At 35.5% G+C, this 27257-nt stretch overlaps 1 protein-coding gene across 6 annotated transcripts in view; it reads left to right on the top strand.

Annotated features, from left to right (window-relative positions):
- The window catches only part of cadm2b (cell adhesion molecule 2b), a 161909-nt gene that overhangs the window by 108424 nt on the left and 26228 nt on the right, over positions 1-27257 (top strand). For all 6 annotated transcript variants that reach the window (XM_046863677.1, XM_046863674.1, XM_046863679.1 and 3 more), the window contains exon 3: positions 16471-16620. In XM_046863677.1, coding sequence (XP_046719633.1) covers positions 16471-16620 — 150 coding nt within the window. The remainder of the gene's footprint in view (positions 1-16470; positions 16621-27257) is intronic.

Consider the following 27257-nt stretch of genomic DNA (forward strand, 5'->3'; position numbering starts at 1 on the left):
CCATGCCTCTACTAAAAATAGTCATTGCTAATGCTGTCTTTCATAGTTGGATGACAACAGTAACTGATGCATGTTAAAGTGTGCCAAAAAGCAATAGAATATTAAGTCTATTTCGACAGCAAATTCTTGCAAAATTCCATATCTGATACAGAATACTGTATCTGATTTAGAATAACATAAGTAAATGGTTTAGTTTTGGGTTCGTCAGAAAACATTTTTAGTACTTTCCACCTAATTGTGAGATATTTTAGTAATAAATATTTAATAGTGTAATAGTGTGCTCTAAATCTAGTCTTGATAACTCCTGCTCCCAAATTGGTTTGTGTTTACAACTTGCTGTCTTGCTGAAAATCCCAACAAAAGCTTCGAAAAATTGACAAATCCAGGATCATGTAAATTTTTCTACCATCCAATTCATCTCATATGATCTACTTTTTGCCGGTTCTCATTTCCTCCACCTTTTACCCCTTGCCCATTGTTGTTTGGTTTGTACTCCATCTGTAGTTTTTGAGCCTGTTTTTTTTTTTTCTTTACCCTTTATTAAATATTTTAAAACAGAATCCCTTTAGTGAAAGTCAACCTGTGTGTTTCTGTTAAACTATTCCGAGCATGACACTGCCCAAATAATTATTTAAGGGTAAATACATTAATAGTGACTTTTTTCAGGCTTGACTCTTCTGCATAATGGGAGAAAACAGGGGACATTTTGAAAAGGAGCTTCTCTACAACCTGTGTTCACGTATTTCCCTACTGCTTTCAACAAATTGCACCTCATGCTCCTCTAGGGATATGAAAGGAGTTGTGCTGATAAGTTGAGTGAAATTGAGCACAGCAGCAGGTCATCCCCAGCAATATAACAAAGGCTCTTTTAGCCGCATTTTGCACTGTGTGGCTGCATGAATAATGTATCCATGTTTTCAAGCCTACATTGAGTGGATTTCTTTGAATGAGTCAGTTCTGAGATGTTGAGATGAACAACCCTAGAGCTAATATACATTTTATTTATTTGGGCAGCGTTCCTGAGTGCGGCAAGGTCCTTTTATTTCACAGGTATACAGTAGTGTGTGCATTTTTAGAAAACAGTTTTAATTTTCCTTCTCCTCTCTGATGCTAAAATAAACCTAGACAATAAAGCCCAAACCAATCTGATGAAGCCTTTCCTGTTGGGCTTTCTGTTTCATGATGGAATATTGCCAGCACAGTACCTTGATGCAGTAAACAATCATATAAATAAATAACTTATAGGCAGAAGACAGAGCCTATTATCATTTTCTTGTCCATACACTAGCCTCGAAGAATATCCAATAAAAAAAAATCATATCCCATATAATGGAGAAAATAGACTGGAGATTATTGATAAAGACAATAAGTCAATTTTGTCTTTCAAAAGCAAACCAGCATTCTTGATTAAAAATAAAAACAGAATGCATGTGTACTGTTCACATTTGCTTAGGTAAATTTTAGTCATGTGTTTAAGCAATGCAGGAAGAGATGCATCATGTGCCCTTCTTTCTCAGTAATTTCACACCTGTGAAGGCTGCTGCCTTTAACTCTGCTGTAAAAGGCTTTTAGCAGTGGCCGAAACGGTACTTTTGGGAAATGTGTCTGGGTCTGTCTCTGTGTTAAAGGGGTGTCTAAGTGCTTTTAAACCACTGAACTATTACAATTCAATGGTGTGTCATTGCAATGTCTGTGCCCTTCTCTTTAAAGGAGAGAGAAAAGCACTCAAGGGCTTTATTCTAAGAGGCGGGAAATTCATTCCCTGTTCCACTGACTCTTACCACCCATGGTGATAATTTAGCAAGGAGGATAGTGCACAGCCTTTGCATTAATGGGGCATTTGTGTTTCTCTAGCTTTGGATTTTTGAGTGTGTGCATATTTCTCAACAGAATCTGGTTATTCTGTTGCAACCTTCAATTCTGAATGTGTATATAGCAAAGACATTGTATTTATTATACTTGATTACTGGATCAAGCAATACATGACACATATTAGCATTAAATAATAAGCAATAATGACTGTTTTTCCCAACATTGTAATCATTATGATGTTTACATTTAAGGTTGCCTTGTCTTACAAAAACATAATTAACAATTAATTAATGCATAAGGCAGGTTTCTGGGAAAAATAAGACATTTTGTGATCATCAGTACTGTCAACCTGAGATAAATCAAACCCATTCTTGACAAGTCATTAACTTAGATTGATTTGTTCTACAGTATTCATAAGCAACAGTAATAGAGCCTTGGCTCTTATATAATTACCTATGGATTTTTTCATATCTGCCTAAATTGAATTTCAAACAGCTGTCAGAAAGTGGGAGAGAGTAAACAGAAAAGCACTATTTTATTACGCGTGAAGTGTTTATCTACAAGTTATGATCTTATTGAGGGATCCTGCTATTAAGGCTGAACGAGCCATGATCACATACAAAATCCATCTTAGCTGCAATTTCCTGTGAAAGCTAGAAAGGGCACAATAGTAGAAGACCAATATTGTGTTCATCACCACACAAATGGGAATAAATGAAACCATAAAAAATCCATGAGGCTCTAGAGAAATTTGATTTTGACATGAAGTCACGAATTTGTAGGATCTGTGACTTGAAAACCCGTTGCTAGCTTACTAAATTTTGTTGGTAAATCAACATATGAGATTCAGGCTGAAATATAGAAAGTCTAGTCTAATCTTTGTCCAGAGTCCTTCGTATAAAGTTCAGTATTTTAACCTACAGGAATTTGATCAAATTAAATATTATCAAAACAAAGACTACCTAAGCTTGTTCATTTGCAAACTTTACTATATATATTTTTTATTAGATAATAGTCCACAAACTTGCATACTGAATAAAATTTTTATTTATATATGCACAAATTTCAACTCAATACACAAGACATTTACTCTGAAATTCCTTCTCCTGATGCTAGTGTATATTCTGCCTCATATGAATCACAAGGGATGTTGATTGCAGCAGATGCATCAAATAAATCCAACATTAGTCAGAGGAAACAGCCATGCATACAGTATTGCAAAGGAAACCATCTACCACCAAACTAGCCAAAGGGAAAAAACTCTTTTGTGGCACAGCCTAAACAATCACAGATTTCAAAATTAAGTATATTTTTTAAAGAAGTTTGTTCCTATTAAATGAAGCAATTTCTTTTCTTTTCATTCACTGTTTGTAATTCACATGAGAATTTACTGATGCGAGCTGAGATTTGTTTAAATCTCTCATGGTGAAACTTAGAATGAGAAAAGTACGCAGTTTTAATTACATTCTAATGAAGAAGCCTTGCTCATGAAAAAAAAATACTACTAGAGCTCCATTACAGGACTAGATAGTCTTATGGTTGTTTTAGATGGATTTTTTAATTTCGCTAGAAATTTGCAATTGTCTGCGTAAGTGACCTGAAAAATTACAGCATCCGAGCATCCCTACGGAGAGTGCTAGCCATGATCGTCCCACTCTGGGGCTTGTGCTAAGAGAAGCCTCCAGTCCTAATTAAATATAACACGTCTGTAGCCATGCTGTAAGACTTGCTCCCCAAACATGTTGGCAAATAGGCCACACATAGTCAGCCAATTAATTAAAAAGTGTCATGTTGCTGCATTTGCAGTGATTAATAATTAGGTCAGCCTTGCGCTCTGGTCGGTGGGCTAGGTTCCTTCCTGTCTCTTAATTTTTTCTTTCTCTACGGCTGGGAAATTTGTATTAGACCTCTATATGGGACACATTTTATGGAGACCACCTCCTCTTGACACACTAGTAAAAAGTGTTTCCATATATCTAATTACTGTATTAACAATAAATCAAGCTCTGACCAATTTAACACATAGAAATCTTCTTATATTTGTTAAAAAGCATGTATAGCTACTACTTTATTTGTGTCGAGAGATTAACTGGAATTTTTCTTCCGATTGCATGTTTTCTTTTAGCAGATTCTTTCTTTACAATGTGCAAGGCAATATGCATGTCAAGCATGTAGCCTTTCAAGGACTCAACAGTGATACAAGTGCTGTTAAATAAATTACCCACCAACTGATCAGAAGCTAGGGCAACAAATGTAACAAAAAGAGCCCACTGAGTAGTACGCAGTAAGCCAACACATTACTGATAAATACGTTAATACAACAATTAGAATACAACAGTTATACATTTTCATCTAATTACGTATTAAATACTTATTTAAAAAAGTTTTAAAAAAAGTATCTTTTAACAATGCTTCGGAAACGCTTCTGCATTGTCCACGCTTTGAATCATGTGTATAATCAGTCCAATGGAAGGCGCAGCATCACCGGCAGGGTGACATCATGACCAGGAAGCCATGAAAGCACATGAAATGGAACCGGCGTTAGCCTCTGTTTGTTCAGAAAACGCTCCGTGTGTACATGTGGGGAGAAACAAAATAAAAGCGACTGTTCAGAGAAAGCACTCTTTTCGGCTGTGTGTTCATCCTTGCCCCCGCTATATTTCGGAGGGGGATATGCACAGCCTATGTGTTGCTTGTTCAGGAGCAGAGCATGCTAGGTTCTCGAGGGAGCTGACTGCGAAGATTGTGCTCGCATGTCAATGCGAATGCTTCAAGGGGGGGTGCTCCTGCTCCCCATGGTTAGGCCATGGCTGAGGCGAAGCGGCGTTCGAGGACCTGGGTGGACCCAGCAGAAGGTTTGGAAATAGGCTTTCCTCACTTCACTCATTCCTCACCTGCTTGATCCAGCATTCTCTTGCAAGGTTTGGAAGCATGCCTTTCTGCGGTTTCTTCCCTTTGCAACGAGAGCGCCCAGCTCTACCTTTCTTTCTCTGAAGAGGGGGAGAGGATTGATCTCAGTAAGCCCTCAGACAAACCCCCTTAGCCAGTCCTCTTCGAGGAGCTATTGAAGGCAGTGACCCGAGCCGTTGCCAAACTCGACATTGAGTGGCCGATGATCTGATCAGCAGAAAGCTTGCCCATTCTGTAACCTCGACAAGCACGTTCTGCATTCTTGCGTTACTACCCCGTGCTGGGGTCTGTTTTTTTTATTAAACCTGCACACCTACTAAAGAGACCGCTAGAGCTATTGGCCGGTCCATGGCCACCCTTGTGGGGCTGCTCGGTGGGCGCAGCACCAACCTCAACTCAGCACCTCCAGGCACCGAGATGTGCAAAGGCAGATCGTTGCTACTCGCACTCCCCCTGCTAATGATCCTGTGTGACACCCTAGGCCAACAGGACCATCTAAAGACCCCGCCAGGAAAGGCCACTGTGCACCTCAGTATATGGTGTCTGGGTTCTTTTGGAGGGGCAATCCACTCCACACAATCAAGGTCATGTGGCGAGCCCTACATGCCTTAGATGTGTGGAGAGATCCCAGGTTTTTGTGCCCTGTGCAGGGAGTTCTTGGTTGCTACATAACAATTACAACGGATGCATCGCTTTTAACTGCCTGTTCGTCCCAGTGTTGAAATTCCTTCAAGAAAAGTTTTCCAAAGGGTTGGCTCCTTCCAACCTAAATGTTTATGTATCTGCCATTGCAGCCTGTTATGCCCCCCTCTCAGGGCAATTGCTGTGTAAGAACCTGTTGGTGACACGTTTCTCCACGGTACAGCCCCCGGTGCAATCTAGAGTGATCTGCATGGGACTTGACCAGTGTTTTGGAGGCCCTGTCGGAGCCTCCCTTTGAGCCATTGACCGAGGTGCCTTTTGGGTTTGATTGTGTTCCTCTTGGCCATCTCCTCTCTTAAGAGAGTAGGGGATCTCCAGGCCCTCTTTGTGGCCCCCTCTTTCCTAGAATCTACTTCAGGCCAATGCCTTCCTCTACCCTAAATTAGGGTATCTTTTCAATGTACCCTCGGTCATCCCACAACCTGTTATGCTCCAGGCATTCTTTCCTCCTCCTTTCAGGTCCCCAGACCAGGAGAAGCTTCACCGACTGTGCCCAGTGTGAGCACTGGACATATATATATCTACAGAACGGAACAGTAGCAAAAGTTGGAGCAGCTGTTCATTTGCTATCCCCAGGAGAGGTCTCCCTGCGCTTTCCATTGGACTGATTATGCACATGATTCAGATTGTGGACAACGCGTGAACATTTCCAAAGCGTTTTTGATGCAGCGTCTCATTCCCTTGGGGAACCATGGTAACATACCTGACCTGGAGACATTTTAAAGGATATGAAATTATGTTGTCCAAAATGGTGGGGCCTAAGCCTTATTCAATGTTTCTTTAAGATGAATCATTGGCCATGAGTGAACTGATTTGTAATAGAGTATATTTCTTTAGATTAAAAGAATACATGTTTTAGCTGTGATTTTCTTTGACAATAAAAAACTATACATCACAAACACCACAAATCAAAACATTTTATGTTTTAAGATTATAATGTATGCATGTTATAATATTAGTTTGCTATGTAAACTGTAAACATTTAATTTAGGTTACAGAAGTAATTGTAATTGTATTTTATGGCATAAACACACACACACACACACACACACACACACACACACACACACACACTGTAAGATTGTAAGAGTGATTGTGGTAACAAATGATTACATTTCTGTTAAACAACTTTGTGTCTATTGTCTACAGGATATATATAAATGAAACTAAATTGGGTGGGTGAACTAACATTACTTACTCAATAGTCAAGTATTAAAGACTCAGATAAACCGAAGCCAATGATATGTGTATTTTGATTAAAGATCATTTGACAAACTTGTAAAATTGCTACAGAGGGAATGGAGAACAGATTAAAACTAAATTTGTTATTTTTCATGTCTGTACCAACTCCCACCATAACTCCTTCCTAACAGGGTTCTAGCTTTGTGTTTAGCCCCTTATCGATTTGTATTGTAGTCTATATTTATGATAAAGACTACACATGCTACTCTGGATAAAGGTGTCTTCCAAATACAAATATATTCAATGTGTCTGAACGAGTTGTCATACATTCCAGGTATGGGATGTACTTCTTGACATACAAATCAAACTTGCAGGATTGGGAAATCACACAGTGTGGTTTATGGAGGCAGGCTGCTCATATATCATTACCTCAAGATTCCTGGTGGACCTTGATAGTAGTAGCAACAATAAACTGAGGTTGAATTTGATGTTTTATTGGATTGAGGGGAGTTGCTGGGCTGACAACAATCTCTAGCTTTGAAAGGTTGGGTTCGAGAAAGTGATCCTTCATTTAGGCTTTAATATCTGGAAGGCAGACTGAGGAGTCAACTGGAGGGTAGGACAGATAGAGCTGACTATCATTAGCATACTGATGTAGAGGTAGCAGTAAGGGTGGATTAAAAGGCCAAGAATAGATGCCAACCATGGATCAGAGCTGGACAGATTTGCTATAAATCACTCAATCCAAGCAAAAAATCTACCCTATACCACTTGTAATTCAAAATTAATCTTTGTAATTAGCATAATTACCACTTGTGTCCGATAAATGTTTTTGTAAAGAAATGTGTTTATGTGTCCTTTTTTTAATTATTTACAATGCTATTTGACTACCTCCTGACAATGGTGCCAGTGAGATTTATCCTTACATTAACTGTGGTTAAAAAGCAGAATATAGTATAGAGGAGCTTAACTTTTTTCAATCAGTCTCACCACTTCATCTGTAAACTCTCCTCATAATTTCAGGATCCATACCTTAATCATCTGGCATATAACTCAATTTGAGTATCTGCTGTAACTCGACACAGCTAAATCTTTCAGCACTGGTTTATATCACTGTATTGTATTCACCATTTGCTGTCTCCACTACTTCCACATGGTGCTTCTTGTTAATATGTAATTCAATCTGTTTATCACTTACGTTTGCGAACGCTCCTGTTTTTCTCCTATTTAACACCATCGTAAGTGTGTCTAGCAAATGTCCCAGTGTGAAGTCAGTGATGCACATAACCTCTAACTTCTTACCGGATGAGAGTTTTCACCTGCACCTGCAGATGTAATGTCTTTTTTTTTCTACATTGACACGTGTTTACTGCAAAAACTCAGTGGTACTCCAAAAACAAATAATATGGACCATAAACAAATGACCAATCAGATGATTTACTATTGAGACTTTTTAATCATAAATATCTTACAAGCATTTAAGCCACGGTACTAAGCATGCAACCTTAAGCAATCTTGTGCATGTGTCTTATTACACTGATTTTGAATAGACTGCCTTTCCAGAATGAGTGCCTGCATGCTACACATTTTTATAGCAGTACGTGTGTGTGTGTGTGTGTGTGTGTGTGTGTGTGTGTGTGTGTGTGTGTGTGCATGTGCATGAGTCAAAATGAAACCTTGCACGAAAAGTAATTTATCTTCTGTCTCATTACTGCAGCATGAGGACACTGAACGTTAATTTTGCTGTGCCTATTAAAGACAGCTGACAGACATTCCCATCACATAGAATTCCAAATCATATTTCCTCTCCCATTAGTTCTCATTTAATCTGCTGGCTCGGAGCTGTAAAGCCATGAAACGGGAATTGATCAGATAAGCGCACCGTTCATTACTTCTCTCGTAAGTGTTAAGTAGAAAAAATAGCACTTGTATAGTTGACTCGCAGTCTCAAGGGCTATCGCTGGATCTGTGAGAGTCATATGAAACATGACTCGATGGATCTATTGAAGTCACTGCTCGGATTTGCATCGCACTGATATTAACTCTCTTATAGAGAAGCTTTTGCTGTGCCCTTATCTAGATTTTTGGTGGCCCCAGAAATTCAGCAAAGGCATGATGAAGGGTTGTTTGTATCCCATGACATCCTGTGATGTCACATACACACACACACACACACACACACACACACACACACACACACACACATTTTTGTTGCACACTTCTGATGTCAACTTTAATATAGTGAATAAAGACTGTACATCAGTCCAGATTGAGAATGGGGGCTCATATCAGTGGGTAATGAACTGAGATGAGACCTTTTCTCTCCATGTGCTATGCAGTTTATTTGTTAGCTTTTTGGTCGTGCCTGCAGTCTACGGTTTGTTCTGCCATGCTTTGCTTCACTGCCTTCTGGCCATTCATCAAGACCCAGATTTCCATTATGTGGCTCAGTCAGCTGAAATAGAAAAAAAGCTTTTTTTCGACCACATGGCTCATTCTCTCTCTCACTGTGATTTCTGCCTCTTCACTAGATAGAAGACATGTTGACTTTATGATACGATGCTATAACAAAGTGCTTTCCATATGGTTTGGTACAAGGAAAAAAAAATCACAAAGCGAAAAAGTATACAAAGGTATAATAATGATATGAACACTTTAAGACACAAGCTTGAATGATAGATACATATGTATATTGTCTCACACATATTGCGTTCAGGTTTTTACCTAATTATACTTAAATACAGACTAGCATGTGCAGGATCACAATCTTAGCCTAAAACATTTACAGTTTAAGGAATGTTCATGCTCTTTAATTTAAAAATAGAATTGTTGTGTAGAAAATGTTGCTGAGCATGTTTTTACACACTATTATAACCGTCTCTACATTGCAGCAACATTGATATATCTTAACATTAATAACATTCACAAAATAAAATTTTTGTTTGAATCTAACGTGTCCCCATTGGTTCATGGTGTATTAGTAGTAATCTTTTTTTTTTTTAAAGGTAGACAATTAGAATATGAAGGTACATCTAGCAAAATACAGCAACACCATACCATAACTCCTAACTCACAACACAGATCAAATGGAAATTATTGTTTCTATGTCAAATAATGATTTTTCATGCCACACACAGCCAAAATGTTAGCCAAAGTTGTCTGTTTATTTATTTGGTCAAAAATGTACCTTTCGAGGTTATTTGAATTAGTTGTGTCTTCATTGCATGTTTTTTTTTTAAGGCCTGTTTCAGTCAGATCTTCTAGAACCTGTCGAATACATGATGAATGTTTCTATAACCTCCTCTGTTGACTGGAACATAAAGTTAGGTGTTAAAAAATTCTGCTATTTTTGCTATTACTTGTCCACTGGAGGACAGTTTTATATTGCTACAGGATTTGGATTCCATATTTCTGTAACACAGCAAAAACAAAAGACTGCTCAGAGCAGTAGCATGAGCCAGCTTTTTTTCCCCAGTGGTAGACTATAACAAAAAACAAAAGCTTTTTTGTTAGAGACCGTTTTTTATGAAAGACATCTGAATAAAGTGAAAAGAAAGATTGCTGAATACAAATGAGGATGAATAAATAAAAGCAGGAAAGCTAATAAACAGAGTTAATTAGAGTAGGATAAATGCGAACATCAATGTGTATCTTTCATTACATCTTCCTGCAATGGTATCCAGTGCATTACAAAACTCATTTTCTGGGGCATGAAGAGGTATAAAGTTCCAGATTTGTAAATGTTTGACTTCATTCTGCATGTGAAAGAAATTTTGCTTAATCAGTGCTGCTTTATAATTTTCTCTGCTCACAGACTCCTGATTGAACACATCTGTGTTAAAACTTTGGACTTCCAAGCCTGAAAATGTACAATCTTAGGGTAAATCTCTCTTACTTAGATACTGACTGCTTTTGGAGCATTAGGTATTCATCATTATCTTCAAACATGATCAGTGTATTAATGTTTACTTCGTCAATACTAAAAAGTCTAAAAATTCTGAGATTCTTGTTTTTATTTTTACTAGTCAGTGGTACTGGTTTATCTCAGACATGAAATACAAGAGGATTTTAAAGAAAAACATATCCCAGTATCTATCTGCTAACTTATAATCTTTTGGCTATTTAATAAGCACAGCAATATACTGTATACCGCATCTAAATACTCTTTACATAGGAATCAATCATAATTCAACATTTTTCATGCAGGAGTGATTTGCTTAAGATACAATCTGAATCAACTGACAATATTTCTGAATGTTTAATATCCATAAGCGTGGGATCTCTGTTTGCTGTAGGAGAGAGCAATTAATTTAAGAACTCAATAGAGTAAAATTTGCATCAACACAGCAGTGTTGAGGTCACTATGATGACTGGTGTTCAATTTTCTATAACAGCACTTCAGAGGAATGGTGCAGCACAGGTTTTTAATAATGCACCCATTCTAATAAGATATTGTTTTAATAAGACCTACTTTCAAAAGTACTTGTATGACTGAATTTGTTTTTTTTGGAAGGAGTCTCCAGTGTCATTGCTTTGTAACAGTTACGTTAATGCTGGTGCTTAAGTTTTGTGATGATAAGTCTCTAGGACAGAGGGCTTTGCTGTTTCTTGTAATTTCGCTTTTTTTTTCCAAAATTGGTAAATATGATGTAATGATGCTATAAAGTGAGAATGAAAACAACAGAATTACACTAAAATGGAGAAAAGTATGATGCATCAATACTTAAATAAAAAGCTGTAAATAAAACACTTTATAACATGCTCTTATAAATTCTTAGTTTTGGGGTTTACAGGCAATATTACACCCTGCTGTTTTCATATTTCTTACCTGACAGTTACACAGAGCTATGCATATAAAGATTATATACAGATAGAGCTAAAAGAACATTTTAATGTGAGTGTGGTGCTAATAAATACAAGTTATACTAGTTCTGTGTAGCAGAAAATATATATTCATACAGCTATGAATAACTAATTTAATATAACGTATGCTGATTCTGTCCAGCCATACATAGATTTATTGAATTAAGTAGACAAAAACCAGCAAAATTTGAGCAGATTATGCACCAGTCAAAAATGCAATGTGTGCTGTTACAGTCATTTTAATCCTCCAATTCTGTGAAGAACTAATCTTTACTTGAAAAAAGGGTTTCAAAAATGCAGATCTCATAAGCCCTAAGAATAAGAACAAACACCAACAACCATGGCATTCTCTTATTGTTTATCTGTACAGTTGCCAGATTATTATTAGGACCATAATATATATATATATATATATATATATATATATATATATATATATATATATATATATATATATATATATATATAAACCCTTTTAAATACAAAGTGACAAAATAACATCTAATTAATGCAATATTGGACATCCACGCATCAATTAAAAAAGTAACAATATGATACAAGTTCATTTGTACTGCTCAATCTACTGCCTCCTTACTGTAAAAACATTTATACTGGTCAAGAGATGAGACTTATTTGTTTCCACATGTATTTCTTATATGATTAGTTATTTAGAATTGTCTACAAGTTGAATGCTATGGCTTGAGCAAACACCAGCATTGAGGTAATTTGAGTTAAGAAAAAAAAAAGAAAATCATTTTCAGGCTCCAAATCCTTTTATGTAAGATGTCATCATTCGCTATCAGGCATGCGGCACAATTTTGCCACTGCACAATCTTGTAGTTTTGAGATTAAGCCTGAGTGAGCTGGCTGTGCTGTAATACTCTCCTTTCAGATGTAATATCGATATCTGTTATTAACTGATGCAGTGAAATTCTATGTTCAATATCAGTGCACTGGCAATACACACTGCTGACCTAACAGCCCGTAATCCATCATGTGCAGCCCTCTCATATTACGTCCAATCTCCTGCTCAAGATCCAGTTCACTTATTCTGGGTGTGCAAACGAACACGTTTAAAAATTTTTTTGCTGAATTTCAGTTTTTTAATAAGATAGTTGAGCTGAGAGAACAATTCCAGTGGTATTGCACATTTGGAATAATGACGTGTGATAAGAGCAACCTAAAATAATAGATAAAACTGTTTAGAATTTCTTGTAAAATGACACTATATTGTAAGTTTATGTTAAATGCCAAATACTTGAACACAGAATTCTTTTCTTGCAAGATGTTAATTGTAAGTGTTAATGTAGTGTAGTTTTTAGATCTTGGGGGACTGTCTCTATTCCCACAATGCACTGCCAGGATACATCAGTTTTAACAATGGCAAATGCATGCAATATGTCAGCTGGATTGCAAATCTAAAATCAAAAGATGTACTAAAATAAAGCGCAAAGAATAAAAAAAATACAAATAAATTTGTTCCTGTACAAACTAATCAATACCCGCTGCGTTTGTAATGTATGCGTGATTCCCCGAAAATAATTTCAGCATGTTTCCCTTTACTGAGAAAAGAAACAGAAAACCAATTTGCTCTAAAATCACTTGAATGAAAGACTAAGGGCAGCTGTTAGTGCAGTCAGTAAACATTTTATGCTTTTTTTTTTGTAGTGCACACATGAATTTTTCCATTCAAAGGTGCTTGGAAGGATTAATTATACAGAATTTAATTTGCAGAGATGGAACTACTTTTCCTGAAAAAAAAAAAGAAAATTCATGGTTATTTGTTAGTCAACAAAGCTTAAAGTAATCACAAAAGTACAATAGTTTGTTTGTGCATGATTATTGCCTCAGGGGAAAGTAACCAAAAGGATAATTTATTTATTTTTTACTGCATTGTTCGCCCTAGTGGTTTTATGTAACATGTAGTTCAATGACTATAAGAACAAAACAGAAAAGGGCTAGTAAGCATTTCTTTCACATCTATCTCATTTTAACATTTATTATTAACATTCTTTTTTGATTGAATTCAACAACCGCACTTCCATTATAAAATGAGTTCTTCATTCATTTTCCAATTACGTGGTAGAGATGCGAATTCCTGTAACTAATTTGCAACATATACCGTAGCTGGAGGTCAGATTTGATTAAAATCCCTCTGTTACGCACATGCAGTGTTTCCAACATTTAATCACCAAAATATTACAGACTTAATTATGCTAAGAACGCTTGTCATACACTAACGTTTTATGTTGCCTAAGTGTTCTACTGTTCACTTAGAGATTTAGGCATGTACTCCATATTCCTAATGGATCATACCCCATATTTGTTATTAAACCCAACCTTTTTCTCTGCTGATAAACTACAAGAGAGACATGCATAAAGTTCAAACCCTGGAGTCTATGATTGCTGCATCTCACACCTTGAAAGCTCCCGCAGTTCCTGACTGATGAGGAAAGCCGAATCCTCCACAGTGCCTACAACACATACATAGCATGCGGTCCATGTTAGAGGCAGATCCAATGTCACCTTTACGAGAGCAGAACAATAAGATATGCTGGTGGGAAGCCCAGGTGATGCCTCCTTGCTGCTCAGAGACTATCAAAACACAGGATTAACTCTCCAGTAATGCGAGAGACACTTGCACGTTGACCTCTGGGTACGAGGAGTTGGTGTGTCTGTGCAAAAGATAGCTGTGGTAAGCACTAACAAGGACAATGAACACTATGATGCATGTAATTACGAATGAGGAACAAAACATGATAAGACGTGGATTTTTCTCCTTTCTTCCAGTAACAGAACAAGAACTGTTTTATTCGTCTTAATTCACAGAAGTTACCGATAGTTATGTAGTTATGCAGTTATGTTAATCACTATGTTATAGAAATACAAATTTACAAATAGCTGCTCATTTCTTTCTTTTTATATACTTCTGTATATAATCAAACAAAAATTAAGCTATAATTTAACAAAAACAAAACGCATCACGTGACGGTATCACAAACTGCAGAGCCCTCTGACTTAAAGTCTTTCAGAAACTTTAGTTCTGATTGTTACAACAAAAAACAATTGTGCTGAAACTAAAGATTCTTTCTAAAAATACTAAATATACACCAACTCACAGAAATCTTTTCCATACAACTACACTATACAGCAATCTATACATGGTGTAACTGTATATATAATAAGTTTGGTGCTAACAAAGCTCAACTCCAGGGTTATGTATACAACAAAAGAGAAGAGATGTAGCCAGACTGCAATTAAAAAACTTTTCAGCAACAAAAAGAGAACAAATGTGGAGTAAGTCTCAGCAGAGTCCACTGAGGGGAATATGATTATGCTTGGTTCTGGTGGCATCTATAGACACTCGACCACACACACACACACATTGTATGTATGTATATATACACACACACACACACACACACACACACACACACACATATATACATATATATACACACTATGGCATGCATTTAGGCTATTATTCTTTTGCTCAAAAATAAAATAAAAGTAGAGGTCTCTAGCACAGATCGAAGTTTGTCATGGTTGAGATTTTGTGTCAATTTAGAACCCAGCTGCAGTAACATAAGATGCCAGGCACACATGACTTGCTCTAATTAGGCCCTGCTACCAATTACTGCTGATCGAGCGTCAGAGCAAGAGAACAGTGCATGAAAACAGAAACAGAAATAATGCCACTAGGCTTGTGAAGTGAGATATTGTTGACTTTGTGTGCTGATATTGTTGTGTGTATGTTTTTATCTTCTATAGATCTTATATACTCTGTACTCAGTGTAGTCAACTTGGACTCTTGTGTCAAATAAATTGTTTCATCTGACAGGACTATGCTATGCTTATTTAGATTCTAACTCACAGTTAACAGTACATTTGTTGTATTCTTTAATACTTATTGGATGTGTATGCAAATTAACAAGGTTCTTTGTGTCAACACATAAAAGTCAAAATGTACAAAAAAGTCATGCATCAATGTAGCTTATGTTTAGTTATAAAAAATTTATATTTACAGTATCACCAGACTTGCATCACTTTTCTTGCATGCATTCTTTAATCCAGTCAGTATTAGCTAATAAATAGATACTAAATGTGCATATATACTATGAGTTCAAATATTTGGGAATATTGCCAGAGTTTTATGTAGTGCTCTCATATTTCTTTATAATGTAGATGTTTCCTGCTATGTAAGCTATAGCATTCTTAAGGGATCACTTTTTGATAAATCTCCGTAAATTTTTTGTAGTATTTATTTGTTAATTTTGTTTCTTATTTTTCCTTTTTTGGAATTGTTTTTCCTTTCGGTGCTCTTCTTTACACTTTATTTACACTTTAGTTGTCATTTGCAAGTAATGTATTACATCTTTAGATTTCATGTGAATTTAATTAAGATCAGGTTTATATATATATATATATATATATATATATATATATATATATATATATATATATATATATATATATATATATATATATATATATATAATTTCCATAAACTAGGGGCTAAGGGTAGCAGGTAATATATACAATCTTATAAATAAAGCCATAATAAACTGTCCACTTTACCCAGAAAACATTCACCACTTATGTGGAAATATATTTCTAAGAATAAATGTCTTGTACACCCCCCACAAGTGTTGTCATTAAAATTCAGACAGAATTACTATTTTTGACTAATGATAAGGAAGAAATAAATTGCGTTTTGTACACTGTGAAACATCCATCATCATTTACTGCAGTTCATTGTGGATGTTAATTTGGAGCCTTCACTTCCACAGAATAATTTAATGGAATGATATTTTTGTTGTACGTTTAACAGAAGATTAATGATTAAAAGTGCATATAGATTATGGGCAGTAAAATGCAAGATTTTACTTGCAGTAGTCAGTGAGAATTATTTATTTATTTATTTATTTCTCTCTCTCTCTCTCTCTCTCTCTCTCTCTCTCTCTCTCTCTCTCTCTCTCTTTCTCTTTCATGTCATTGCAGGCAGCCAGAGCCAGTTTCCCGTCACCCAGAACGTGACGGTGGTGGAGGGCAGCACAGCCAACATGACCTGCCGTGTCGATTACAACGATAACACCTCCCTCCAGTGGTCAAACCCTGCACAGCAAACCCTTTTCTTTGGGGACAAGAAAGGTCAGTGTGACTGGGTCAGTTTATAAGCCTTTGTTCTGGTGTCCTTCGGGGAAAGTGTGCCATTTGGGGAGACAGATGAGAACCTAGTCTTTTGGGACAAAAAGCTTTTTACCCTAAAGCCCATTTTGCAATTTGAAAACTCGCACTCCAATATCTATTTTCAACAATAACATTTAAAACGACTGCCTCATTATAATTACAATTTAAATAAAACCTGCATCAACTTCTTTTTGCCTCTCTTTTTTTCAAAAATTCAAAAATGTCAAATGCATCATGGAAGGATGTGAGGTTGCAGTATTTCATGTGAGAAAATCAAGTAAAATCAAGAGATTATTATATATGATGGGTGAAAGGGGGTGGGGCTTCTGGGAAGAGACTTGTCAATCTTTGCAGATTCAACTGGCTTATCTATCATTTTTATTGAGGCCAGGTACAATCCTTATCAACAAATCGATATAGGACTTCATCCCTTTTCTATGAGTCTTACTGCGGTTTCTGAATAACTCATTCATTTTTAATCACTGATGACTTGGCTCACACTAAAAAGAGAAACCCCCATCTTAAAACGTGTTAAAATATTTTTTTAATGAATTGTAATATATATTCTATTATTATTATATAATATATATAATATATATAATGCACATAATATTTAGACATTAAAGTACTGCTTATTTAGAATGCTGTTTAGTAAAAGAAGCAAATGCGATAATAAAACAAGAAATAACAGTCAAGTTGCTTTATGGCAGATGACATGCACAATAGCACTGTCAGTGGTGTTGATGTGAAAGGTATAAGTCCAAAGCAGAGCTTAATTGCTCTCTTTAGATAAAGACATAGCAAGTGGTTAAATCCAACTGGCATTACTATAAGCAGATAATCAAAATCCATTTTGATCAACTTTTAAAAACCATTGAGAAGTAGGTCAACATGCTCATGAAAGTAATTTTTTTTTATAAAATATTGGACATCACAAAGACCAGATGTTAATTATAAAGATTAATAAATTATTCACAGTGAGTGTTTGCTTTCAAATCTGCATTGTAAGTTAAATGGTGCTTCATTGTTATTTGGGTGTGAAATGTTAAGCTTCATGTCTCGAGTACAAAGTAACTTCCCCAATTATAGTATGTCTGTTACTTTTGAATGTCATTCTCCCGGAAGGACAATTTCAGCCCTCAATCTGTTCAATACTCATTGCCCTCAAACTGGTCTGCAGGTAGTTTTTCAATTTTTTTGGAGTACGTAATTTAGAACAGGCACTGGATGGGCAAAAAAAAAAACTAGGCTGATTCTCTGGTGGAAAAGAGCAGCTTCATTAGCCTGCCGCACTGACATTTAAGATTTTGTGTGTGTCTGTTTGAGTACAAAAAATGAGTTCTCAGATTTTAAAGAATGTATCGCTTCTCATGTATGTTCGAATCTTTGTTCTTGCCAGGGTAAATATATATATTTCTAATGGTGTACCCTGGTGCAAGTGACAAGTGTGTTTATGAGCAAAGTGTGCAGCTTCAGTGCTAAAGCAGTGCATCAGTTTTAAGATAAGGGTAAACTTTGCAACAACGAACTCTGGTAATTCAATTTTGCAAGTTTTCATAGAACGGTTTTTATGATTAAGGTTTTAAATAGGGACAGGTTTATGCATTTATTGATTTGTATTTAGTTTGTATCTTAGTCCCACAATTGAGTTCATTTGAACAAATTAGTCTCAAGTCACAAAGCAGAAAAAGGTCAAGGATACGCAAATGTGCCCGAGAAATCCTGTATTACTTTTACATATATATCAGCTATGTTTAAGGTAGTCTATCTAATATGTTTTTACTCATAATTACTTAAATGCCTTAAAGCAGAAGCACAGATAATCTTGGCTACAGCTTGGACATTAACATATTTATCAGATTTAAGGGTTCTGTTATATGTATGACTGCCTACTGGCATAAATCTGTCTTACTTGGTCCTCACAAATATTTTTTTCAGAGGTCACTTTTCTTTTCTCTGTATTTTTTTAAATGATCTAGACGTGAGATGAAAGCTCAGTCACCATGCTAGCCACAAGGTCTAGGGAAACCAAATCCAAGAAAACTAAAAACTACACTATTCTCTCAAGGGGAATCTGAGACCTGGCAAGTATACTAAACGTTTAGTGCCTTGCCTACTTGGCAACTAACCATTAGTCGCTTCTCTTGTGTAGGCATTAGAACAGATTTGCTGTTGTTAAAGTGAAATAAAACTGACAGGTCTGTGATCGATATCACAGAGACACACAGGTTCACTGACCATGCCAAAGACTTATTGCGATGACTGTCCTTTTTGCTAGTGGAATCTGATGATAATTGAATGGCCTGGAGAGGAGAGGAGCAGCTCTCGGTACACCCTGACACACAGGGACAGAGAAATGCCATTTGTTGTGCTGGCAAACTTACAAGCCTACAGGCAGCAGAAATGCACAACCTGCTGGGGTTGTCTTTTAGAGACTTATTCTGTCACCCACTTTGCAGCATGATTTATCTAGCCTTTTTTTGTCTCCAGTCACATATGGGCAAAAAAGCTGCCAGTTTTCCCAAAGGTGCATTTGCCTCGAAGGTCCCCAGTGTAATGGCTTTCAGGAATTGCATATGTTTCCTTTAATTCATGCTGATCAGTTAACTTGTGGATTCAGTTCTTGCAAATATAACCCAAGTTATGAGTGGGCATTTAAAAAAAAAACACATTTTTGTCAGCAGCTGGCTGGAGGGGTGAGCTGGCTCCTGAGGGAGCACTAGCCGATAAGTGAGGCCACTTATAAGAAAAAGATGGCATGAGAGATAAAGAGGGAAAGCAAGAGAGGAAAAAATAGTCACAATTAGATATAAGTATTGCCTCTGAAGTACCACCAGTCTGAAGTGGTCACAGGTTTGTTCAGTCTAGTCTCAAGTTTTCTGTACCTGCATGTTTACCATGACCAAGGAGAATGAGAGAGAGAGAGAGAGAGAGAGAGAGAGAAAGTAAAAAAAAAGGAAACCAAGGACAATTGAAAGAGAAAAACAAACCAAAAAATATTAACAGAGAATCCATAAACAAATTTACATTTATACTCACTAAAGAGTTATCTACATTTATATTTATGCCATTTGGCAGACGCCCTTATCCAGAGCTACATTTTCCCTTACATACAACTGAGCAGGGGCCAGGAGTGGTAGCTTGGTGTGTATGGGATTTATTTCTATATTTATTTATTTATAATCATCCATTTTTACTGCAATCTACATTTCTAAGCATCATGCCATTAAATCCCTATTTGTCAAAAACACATTTCTGGCCTCCTGTGCGAGATGATGACATCATCATGTTCATATGCACATTCATCACATTAGCACTATAACATTAAGTTCACAGTAAGCAAAGCTCAAGGCGCAAATAATCAGCTTAGGTTATCGACTATGTTCACTTCAATGTCTGCTGGCTCGAGTGTGATGAAAAAAAGGTGTAGAGGCTGACATTTTGACAGATCCTGATGCCAATATGATAATTTCAACCAACCAATCACCTCAGCGATATATACGCTTAATAGAAAAGTACTAGTGAGACCAATTTGTTTAGGTTATCAGACCTTGAAATAGCTGCCAATGTCTGTCTTTTAAAGTTTTTAATTTGTGTTTTACATTTACATTGCATCAAAAATTTTGTAGTGTGTATATTTAGCATGATTGAATACAAAGAATCAGACATACTATAGACAAAAGCGTGCAGGTAAAGATTTTGTAGAGGTTAAGAACACTGCTTTAATGTTTCCAGCATCCTTAGCACATCTGTATGGATTTCAATAGTACAGTGTTACTGAAAGGCAGAGAGTCTCCTCTCAGACCCAAAACCCTTAATCAGCCATCCATTAGATAGCTCACTCATGCACCTCTGTTACCTACCAAAATAATAACATGTCTGTGTTCCTTTTCATTCCCTTTTGAAATCTCTGAATAGTGGAGCTGTCATTTTGCTGCTATTTTGTGGCCTCTGTCTGAGAAAAAATCAAGAGCAGCAATGAACATTGGCAACTTCTTTTTGAGATCCATTGTCTGCGTGGGTAAAATATAAAATGAAAAAAAACAACAAAAAAAAAACATGTGCTTGGAAACCTAATCAAAGTAAATGCCCCTCTGTTAATGAATGAGATGCATTATTTATTCAACCAGCTGTTAAAAAGAAATTAACCTTCACGCATACTCAAGTTTTAATGGGAGACAGTGACTATGACTCTGTGAAGTGAAAATCTTGCCTATAAAAAATAATTAAAAAAAACATAAAATAGCCATGTTTTAATGCTTGTTATAATGTCATCATTATGCCTTAGATACATGAGCATCATGCTGACCTTTGTTCTTTTGCCTGTGTGTGTGTGCATGTGCACTAATTGTAGTTAAACAGCTGATGCCATGTAGTGTATAGCTTTATAACACATTATACATGTATTTCGTTTCAAATTTTTATAGGAAGACTCAGGGTTTTAAAAAGTTTTATTTACCATTCAATAGTAAAAAAAATAGAAAGTATGAGTAAAGATTGCAGTAAGGTAGAGGCAGTTTGCTTGAGATGACTTGAAAAGAGCTTAATCCACTCTTAGGCTTCGTAGCAAACAGCACATGAATTTCAAAAAGACAGTCAATAACAGATACAGGGATGTGCACCCCCACCCTTTGTGACTGGAGAAAACACATTTTTCCCTTTCTTTCCTTTTTTTAACATTTAATCAGCATTTTGTAAAATGTCAGCAAACATATTATGGTTTTTTTTCCTTTTTGACAATGCAGCCTCTTTGGAAGTCCTTTTCATTTTTGCAAGTATGAAAGAGTTGACATTTACTTTCATGCTAAGTATTTCAGCATTTTATAATTCGGACACTTTTGCCTGGGGCACATACACGCTTACAGTCACTTCAGATGCATTAGCTGTATTATAAAGGGATCAGACAAGATGACCTGTCTGATTAAGTTTTATTCTCTCGCATAGTGATGAGCTGTCTGAGACTTCATCTATATAAGCTACAAAGCTTGTATAGGAGTGACATTTCACGCATTAAAACAGCACATTATCATACATACAATAATTTACATTCGAGTTCCTTTAACTAGTATTATTTACTGCATTATTTAACATTAACAACTGAAAACTTTCAACTTTAATAAACCAACAGTAATATTGAAAAAGTAAAAAAGTGAACATGTATAATCATTTAAGTTTCTTAATAGAGTGGAAAATATGTGACTATTTCTACTTGGTTAATTTACTTAAATAATGTTGGTGTCGTTAGTGTGAAAATTAATTCTTGTTCTATTACTTAATGACACTTCTAAGAATAATATTTTTCTGACATTTTTCTGACATTTTTATTAAAATCTATAAATCTCAATGTTTTCTTTTTTCATCTTGCCAATTGCTATAAGCTACATACAGCATCAGTCATATGGATTCAGTTGAATGTCCAGTCATCGCAGTGACTTTCTCAAGCTTTTCAACATAGACAGTGCTAGATCGTTTTGCATATGAAGATGGATAAACCATTAATGTAAGCAAAGAGTTGTATAAAATCACTTTCTTTTAGTTTAGCTAATTTAGATGACATAAATTGCCTTGTTTTCTTTGCTTTTCGAATGATTCCAGGCAAAACAGCTTTTAAAAAACGTATCTGACAGTTGGAAAAAAATGGAAAAAAGATTTCAGTAATAACATTACATTTCCATCTTTTAATTTAAGTTCAATTGTAAGTAAACTTGTACTTACTGTTCAATACATGACTAAATAGTCCACTTAATTTCTCAGGATGTTACTAAATGTTTACAACTTGCTGAAATACAGGTATAAATATTATAAACCTCTTTTCACTTTGGAGTATAATTTAATGAAGATGTGAGTTCGTACTGATCACTGCAGATTAAAATTTCATGACTGATGATATGAATATCAATTTATTCAGGTTTGCATTATTTAGCATATTTGCTTTATTAAATAATTAGTTAATGCAAAATGATTGACTTCAGTAATTATTCAAAGGCTTAAATTCATTAATGTTACATTAGATACCTAAATAAGCCTTAAGATAAAGTGTTATTTCTTTTCTTATATAGTAATGTATTGGAGCTGAGATGAATAGTTCACTCTCTTTCATCCTCTTGCTGTACATATAACCTGACTCTATCAGTCATGTAGGTGAGGCAACACCTACGCAAGGTCTAAACCTAACAACAGCCTACTCAGCAAAGTGCCAGCTTCAAAGTGTAGAGTCAGGATGTATGCATGTACGTGTGTCCCTTACAAAACACATGTGGAGGTGTTCTTCCTTGTTGAAACCTGCAATAAAATCGATCCTACCTACAAGCCTCGTCGCTCGTACTGCTGATCAGACCAAGACATGAATAAACTACTCGTGACTCCTCTTCATCTGTACTCATGAATTATGTATTAGTAGGAAATCCATACTGTGGTGTCTGCAGACTGCCTGAGACACTGTGCTGTCGACCACTGTGGTTAGCGTGTGTACTAAAAGAGCGCACACATCCATCTTACCTTACAGCCATTAGGGCTGAGCACTAAAAGAAGCACTGGCATGATGAGTTACCACAGTGGAAAAAAATCAATGCATTCCATATGTCTCCCTTAGTGTTCCTCTATTAATGTGCACCTAACTTATGATTCATCACAAAGAAAAAAAAACACAAATTGGACCGTTGCAAAACACAGTGTGATTTACTGGTTGGACTGTTTAGGGGAAAAAACAAAACCTGTCTGAAATCCATTTGACACTTTTTAATGAGAGATGTAAAGTGCTTGTTATTGCAGTGTGTAATAGGTGCTGAATAATTGATGTGCAATTTTAAGATGAAATAGGAGCAAGATAATGGTCGAAGGAAGATGTAAATGCAGATGAATACCTACAGTTTTAGATGTGGTGTAAAAGGTCTAAAACGTAACACAAAGTGATTGTGTGAATCCGTATGAAGCCGGGGCCTAATTGAGGATGGTTGCACTGAATGAGCTTAGGTCAAGCCTTGTTCTTTAAAAGCATATCTCGAATGTTGATGCCACTCAAACGCTTCCTGGCGTTCATTAGGAACATTCAGCTCACAACTGCTAAAGGTCAAATGCAGAGTGGGCTCTTAATTGGCCTGGGGCAATTAGAATGTTGTTATCTTCAAAATTACTGCATTAATGGACTCGTTAAATTGGTCATTAGCCAAGGAGATTCAGACAGCCATGGACGATGCATTAGATTTTATTAGCAAAAATTCAATTACCATGCAAAACAAAAATTAGCATACAATAGCCCCTTTTTGGCAAGGACAAGAGCGCATTTGTGTTGTCTTTCAAAGGTAATATACAGTACCTGAATGCACTGTTTCACCATCACATTCATCATGGCAGAAAGGTTTTTTGAAGGTGTCATCCTTCCTTTCACATGACACCTACAAAAAACCCTTCTGACCATTGGCATGAACATACATATACATAGCTATTTCAAAATGATCAGTTGTTCATAAAGACTGTTATAAAGACAAATATTTATTTTGATATAAAGAACATGACACAAAATAGCTTACGGTTGTGTAATAAGATTATGTTATGTTATGTTATGTTATGTTATGTTATGTTATGTTATGTTATGTTATGTTATTAAGTAAGAATGTCATGACTGCTTACCTTATAACCCTAAAACCAAACTAATTCTGTATTGTTTGATAAAAAGCAGCAAGAAAAACAAGCATTACAAGAGTTTAGGATTGAATTATAATTCATGTTGGAATTGTCTTGTGCCATGCTATAGTATGTGAATATTGTTTCTGATTGATATCCACAAACCTTGCAAATTTGATTAAAAACCTGCAACATAAAGAAAAGAAAAATGAAACCAATGAGGTCTACAAAAGACAGTCATGAGCAAAACAACACTTTTTATCTGAGCAAATAAATAAATTTAGCAAATGTAATGCAGATCATTGAGCCCTTAGCCAGAATGACAAATGTATGTGCAAAATATTAGTTATTGCTTTTGTAGAAGTCTGTCAGTTGAAGTTATTTACTAGCTTTTAATACAGTAGTTAGAATTATGATTATACAATTAATGACTAAAAATTACTGAGGGTCTATTTAGTTTGCTTCATATTTCTTATTCACTGCACATTCCTGTGTTTAATGTTTCACAGCATTTAAACAGAGCCTGTGAAAAGATTTTTATTCACTGCTATGCTTTGCTATTAACCGAACAAATACATTCTTTGTGTTCATATTTTAAACAGTTTGTTGATACTTCTCAATGCTTTTAATTGCCAGTATACTTTACATGTAATTATGTTTGTGCGGTGAGGTTCACATTGCATTTGCCTTTGCGAGAATCTTTTAGTGACCTGAATGCACCATGGCTATCAAGAGCAAACAGCACATGCAAAGTTTACATATTTTTTTCCTCCTACCACTTTGCATATGAAGGAATTTACTAAATTATTCATCACTAGCAATGTGCCTTTAAAGGCAACCACAGTTTATCCTGTTGCACATGCAAATTATTGCATGTTATATGGAATTTTATATGTGAAGTGTCATAAAATGCATTTACAATGTTAAATTATGTGAGCTATATGAGATTAAGAGAAAGCAAAATGATTAGAAAGCTATGAAGTTAGTGACTGGACTAATTGATTAAGATATGTAATGTAAATGTAATTCATTATAGGGAGTCATTCACTTGAATTAAAATAACCAATAGAATGTATATACAGTATGTATTATACATGTAGGAATATGCATGTATTTATTCAGCTAACCATAAAATACTTAAATATAATACATATGTATATTATATTAGTTTTCATATTAGTTTGCAATGACTGCTGGATGTGATATTAAATGTGAAATGTAAAATCTAATCTAATATCAGCATTGCTGTTATTAAATTAACAATGATTTAAGGCACTGCTTAATCCCAATAATATCACAGTGTCTCATCAAACACATTTAAAAAATGATTTGAGACTTCTACGTACTTCTAAAACCATTGATGATGATGACATGGGATGAGAAATAGCATGTCAAATCAGGATCTAATCTAAGGCTTGATCACTGTGTAGTCTGTCTACAATCTGGACTCGACAGAAGTCAGTCTCAGCCTCTCTTTTTACCATTCTGGTTATTTTCAGTGTTGGTTATCCTGTTGTACTCAGATAAAAAAAAAATCTAAACAATATTTTTCAAGAACAAATTAATATAATGTTTTATTTTCCACTTTAAATTATGTCACTGAGACCATGCAATGGCCCTGCCTGCCAAAATATACCAGCTATCATGCAACAATGTCTTAAAATATTTGTAAAAGTACAGAAACAATGACTTTCCTCAGAATGCCTCGTACAGCTTAGTGCTTTCTATAAAACACCAGACTAATTGCCTCCACAATGTACGTCCACTTATTCTGACTTGTCAGCAGCAACAATAAAATTGTGAAATATGTTTCTGTTGTTCATATGCATTCAGAATTTTGCATCTTAAACCAGCATCATGGCCTACCGCCTCCTCTTACTGACAGTAATTGGCTATTTTAAACCTCTCTATCTTACACAGAACTAAATGGATTCCTAATGGACTTGTTACACAATTAACAATAAAGAAATAAAATATAGTGCCATATGACATTTTAAAATGTATTCTGGTAAACAGCATTAACTGTGTTGTTAAGAAGAGGAAATCTTAATTCCATTAAGTTCGTTAAAGCTTCATTTCTCTTCAGATGGTAAATGAGTTAATGGATAAAAAGCCTCCTAAGACTGTTATTCGGATTAGATTTTAACTTGTGCAGAGGCATTGTTAGTCCCACAAGTTTAAATGAGAAATTTATTGACTGGAAATTTTAAGCAAGATATCTGTGCTGTATATTGTATTTTAGTCAGTATGGATAGGTTGGATAATTTAATGGAGAAAAAGGCATTAGAAACATTATGAAAATGCTCAGGCAGAAAATTACATACAAATGTCATAAAGTGCAGCTTTACACACCGTGATTTAATACTGTAATTAATCATGAATGACAGAACTTTCTAAAATTTCAGTGTCATACAATAATAATTTAACAATAACATACAAGGTGTAATTAAACATTTTGCTTGTCTTACAGGAAAATTAATAAAAAAAATCCAGCCTACTATTGATTTAAAAAAGGCTTAAAGTTACCTTGGTACCTTACATCAAGTTAGCCATGTGCAAAATATTAATATTTAACTTATTGTGATTCATTCCTGCTATTTTAAGTTGGACATTTTTGCCTTGAGGTCTCTAGTGTTCTGCATAATGCACGATTTTCAATTAAATTAAAATGAAATTTGGGTTTATTTGTAGAGAGCTTCAATAGGGATTGTCACAAAGCAGCTTTACAGAAATCCGGATTAGATCTGCATCCCTAATGAGCAAGCCAGATGCGACAATGGCAATAAAAACTTGCCGAGATAACATGAGGAAAAAACTTTGAGAGGAACCACACCAAAGCCAACCTATTCTCCTCTTTGTAGAATAGCGGATTTATGATTGAGTCAAGTTAGATTTGCAAAAAGATCATTTATGTCCAAGTTTTTGAACCCCAAACTTTATCATGGACCTTAATTGAAATAATATCCCATCAAGTT

Source organism: Silurus meridionalis, chromosome 12 (assembly GCF_014805685.1).
Source record: "Silurus meridionalis isolate SWU-2019-XX chromosome 12, ASM1480568v1, whole genome shotgun sequence".
In the NCBI taxonomy this organism is placed as follows: domain Eukaryota; kingdom Metazoa; phylum Chordata; class Actinopteri; order Siluriformes; family Siluridae; genus Silurus; species Silurus meridionalis.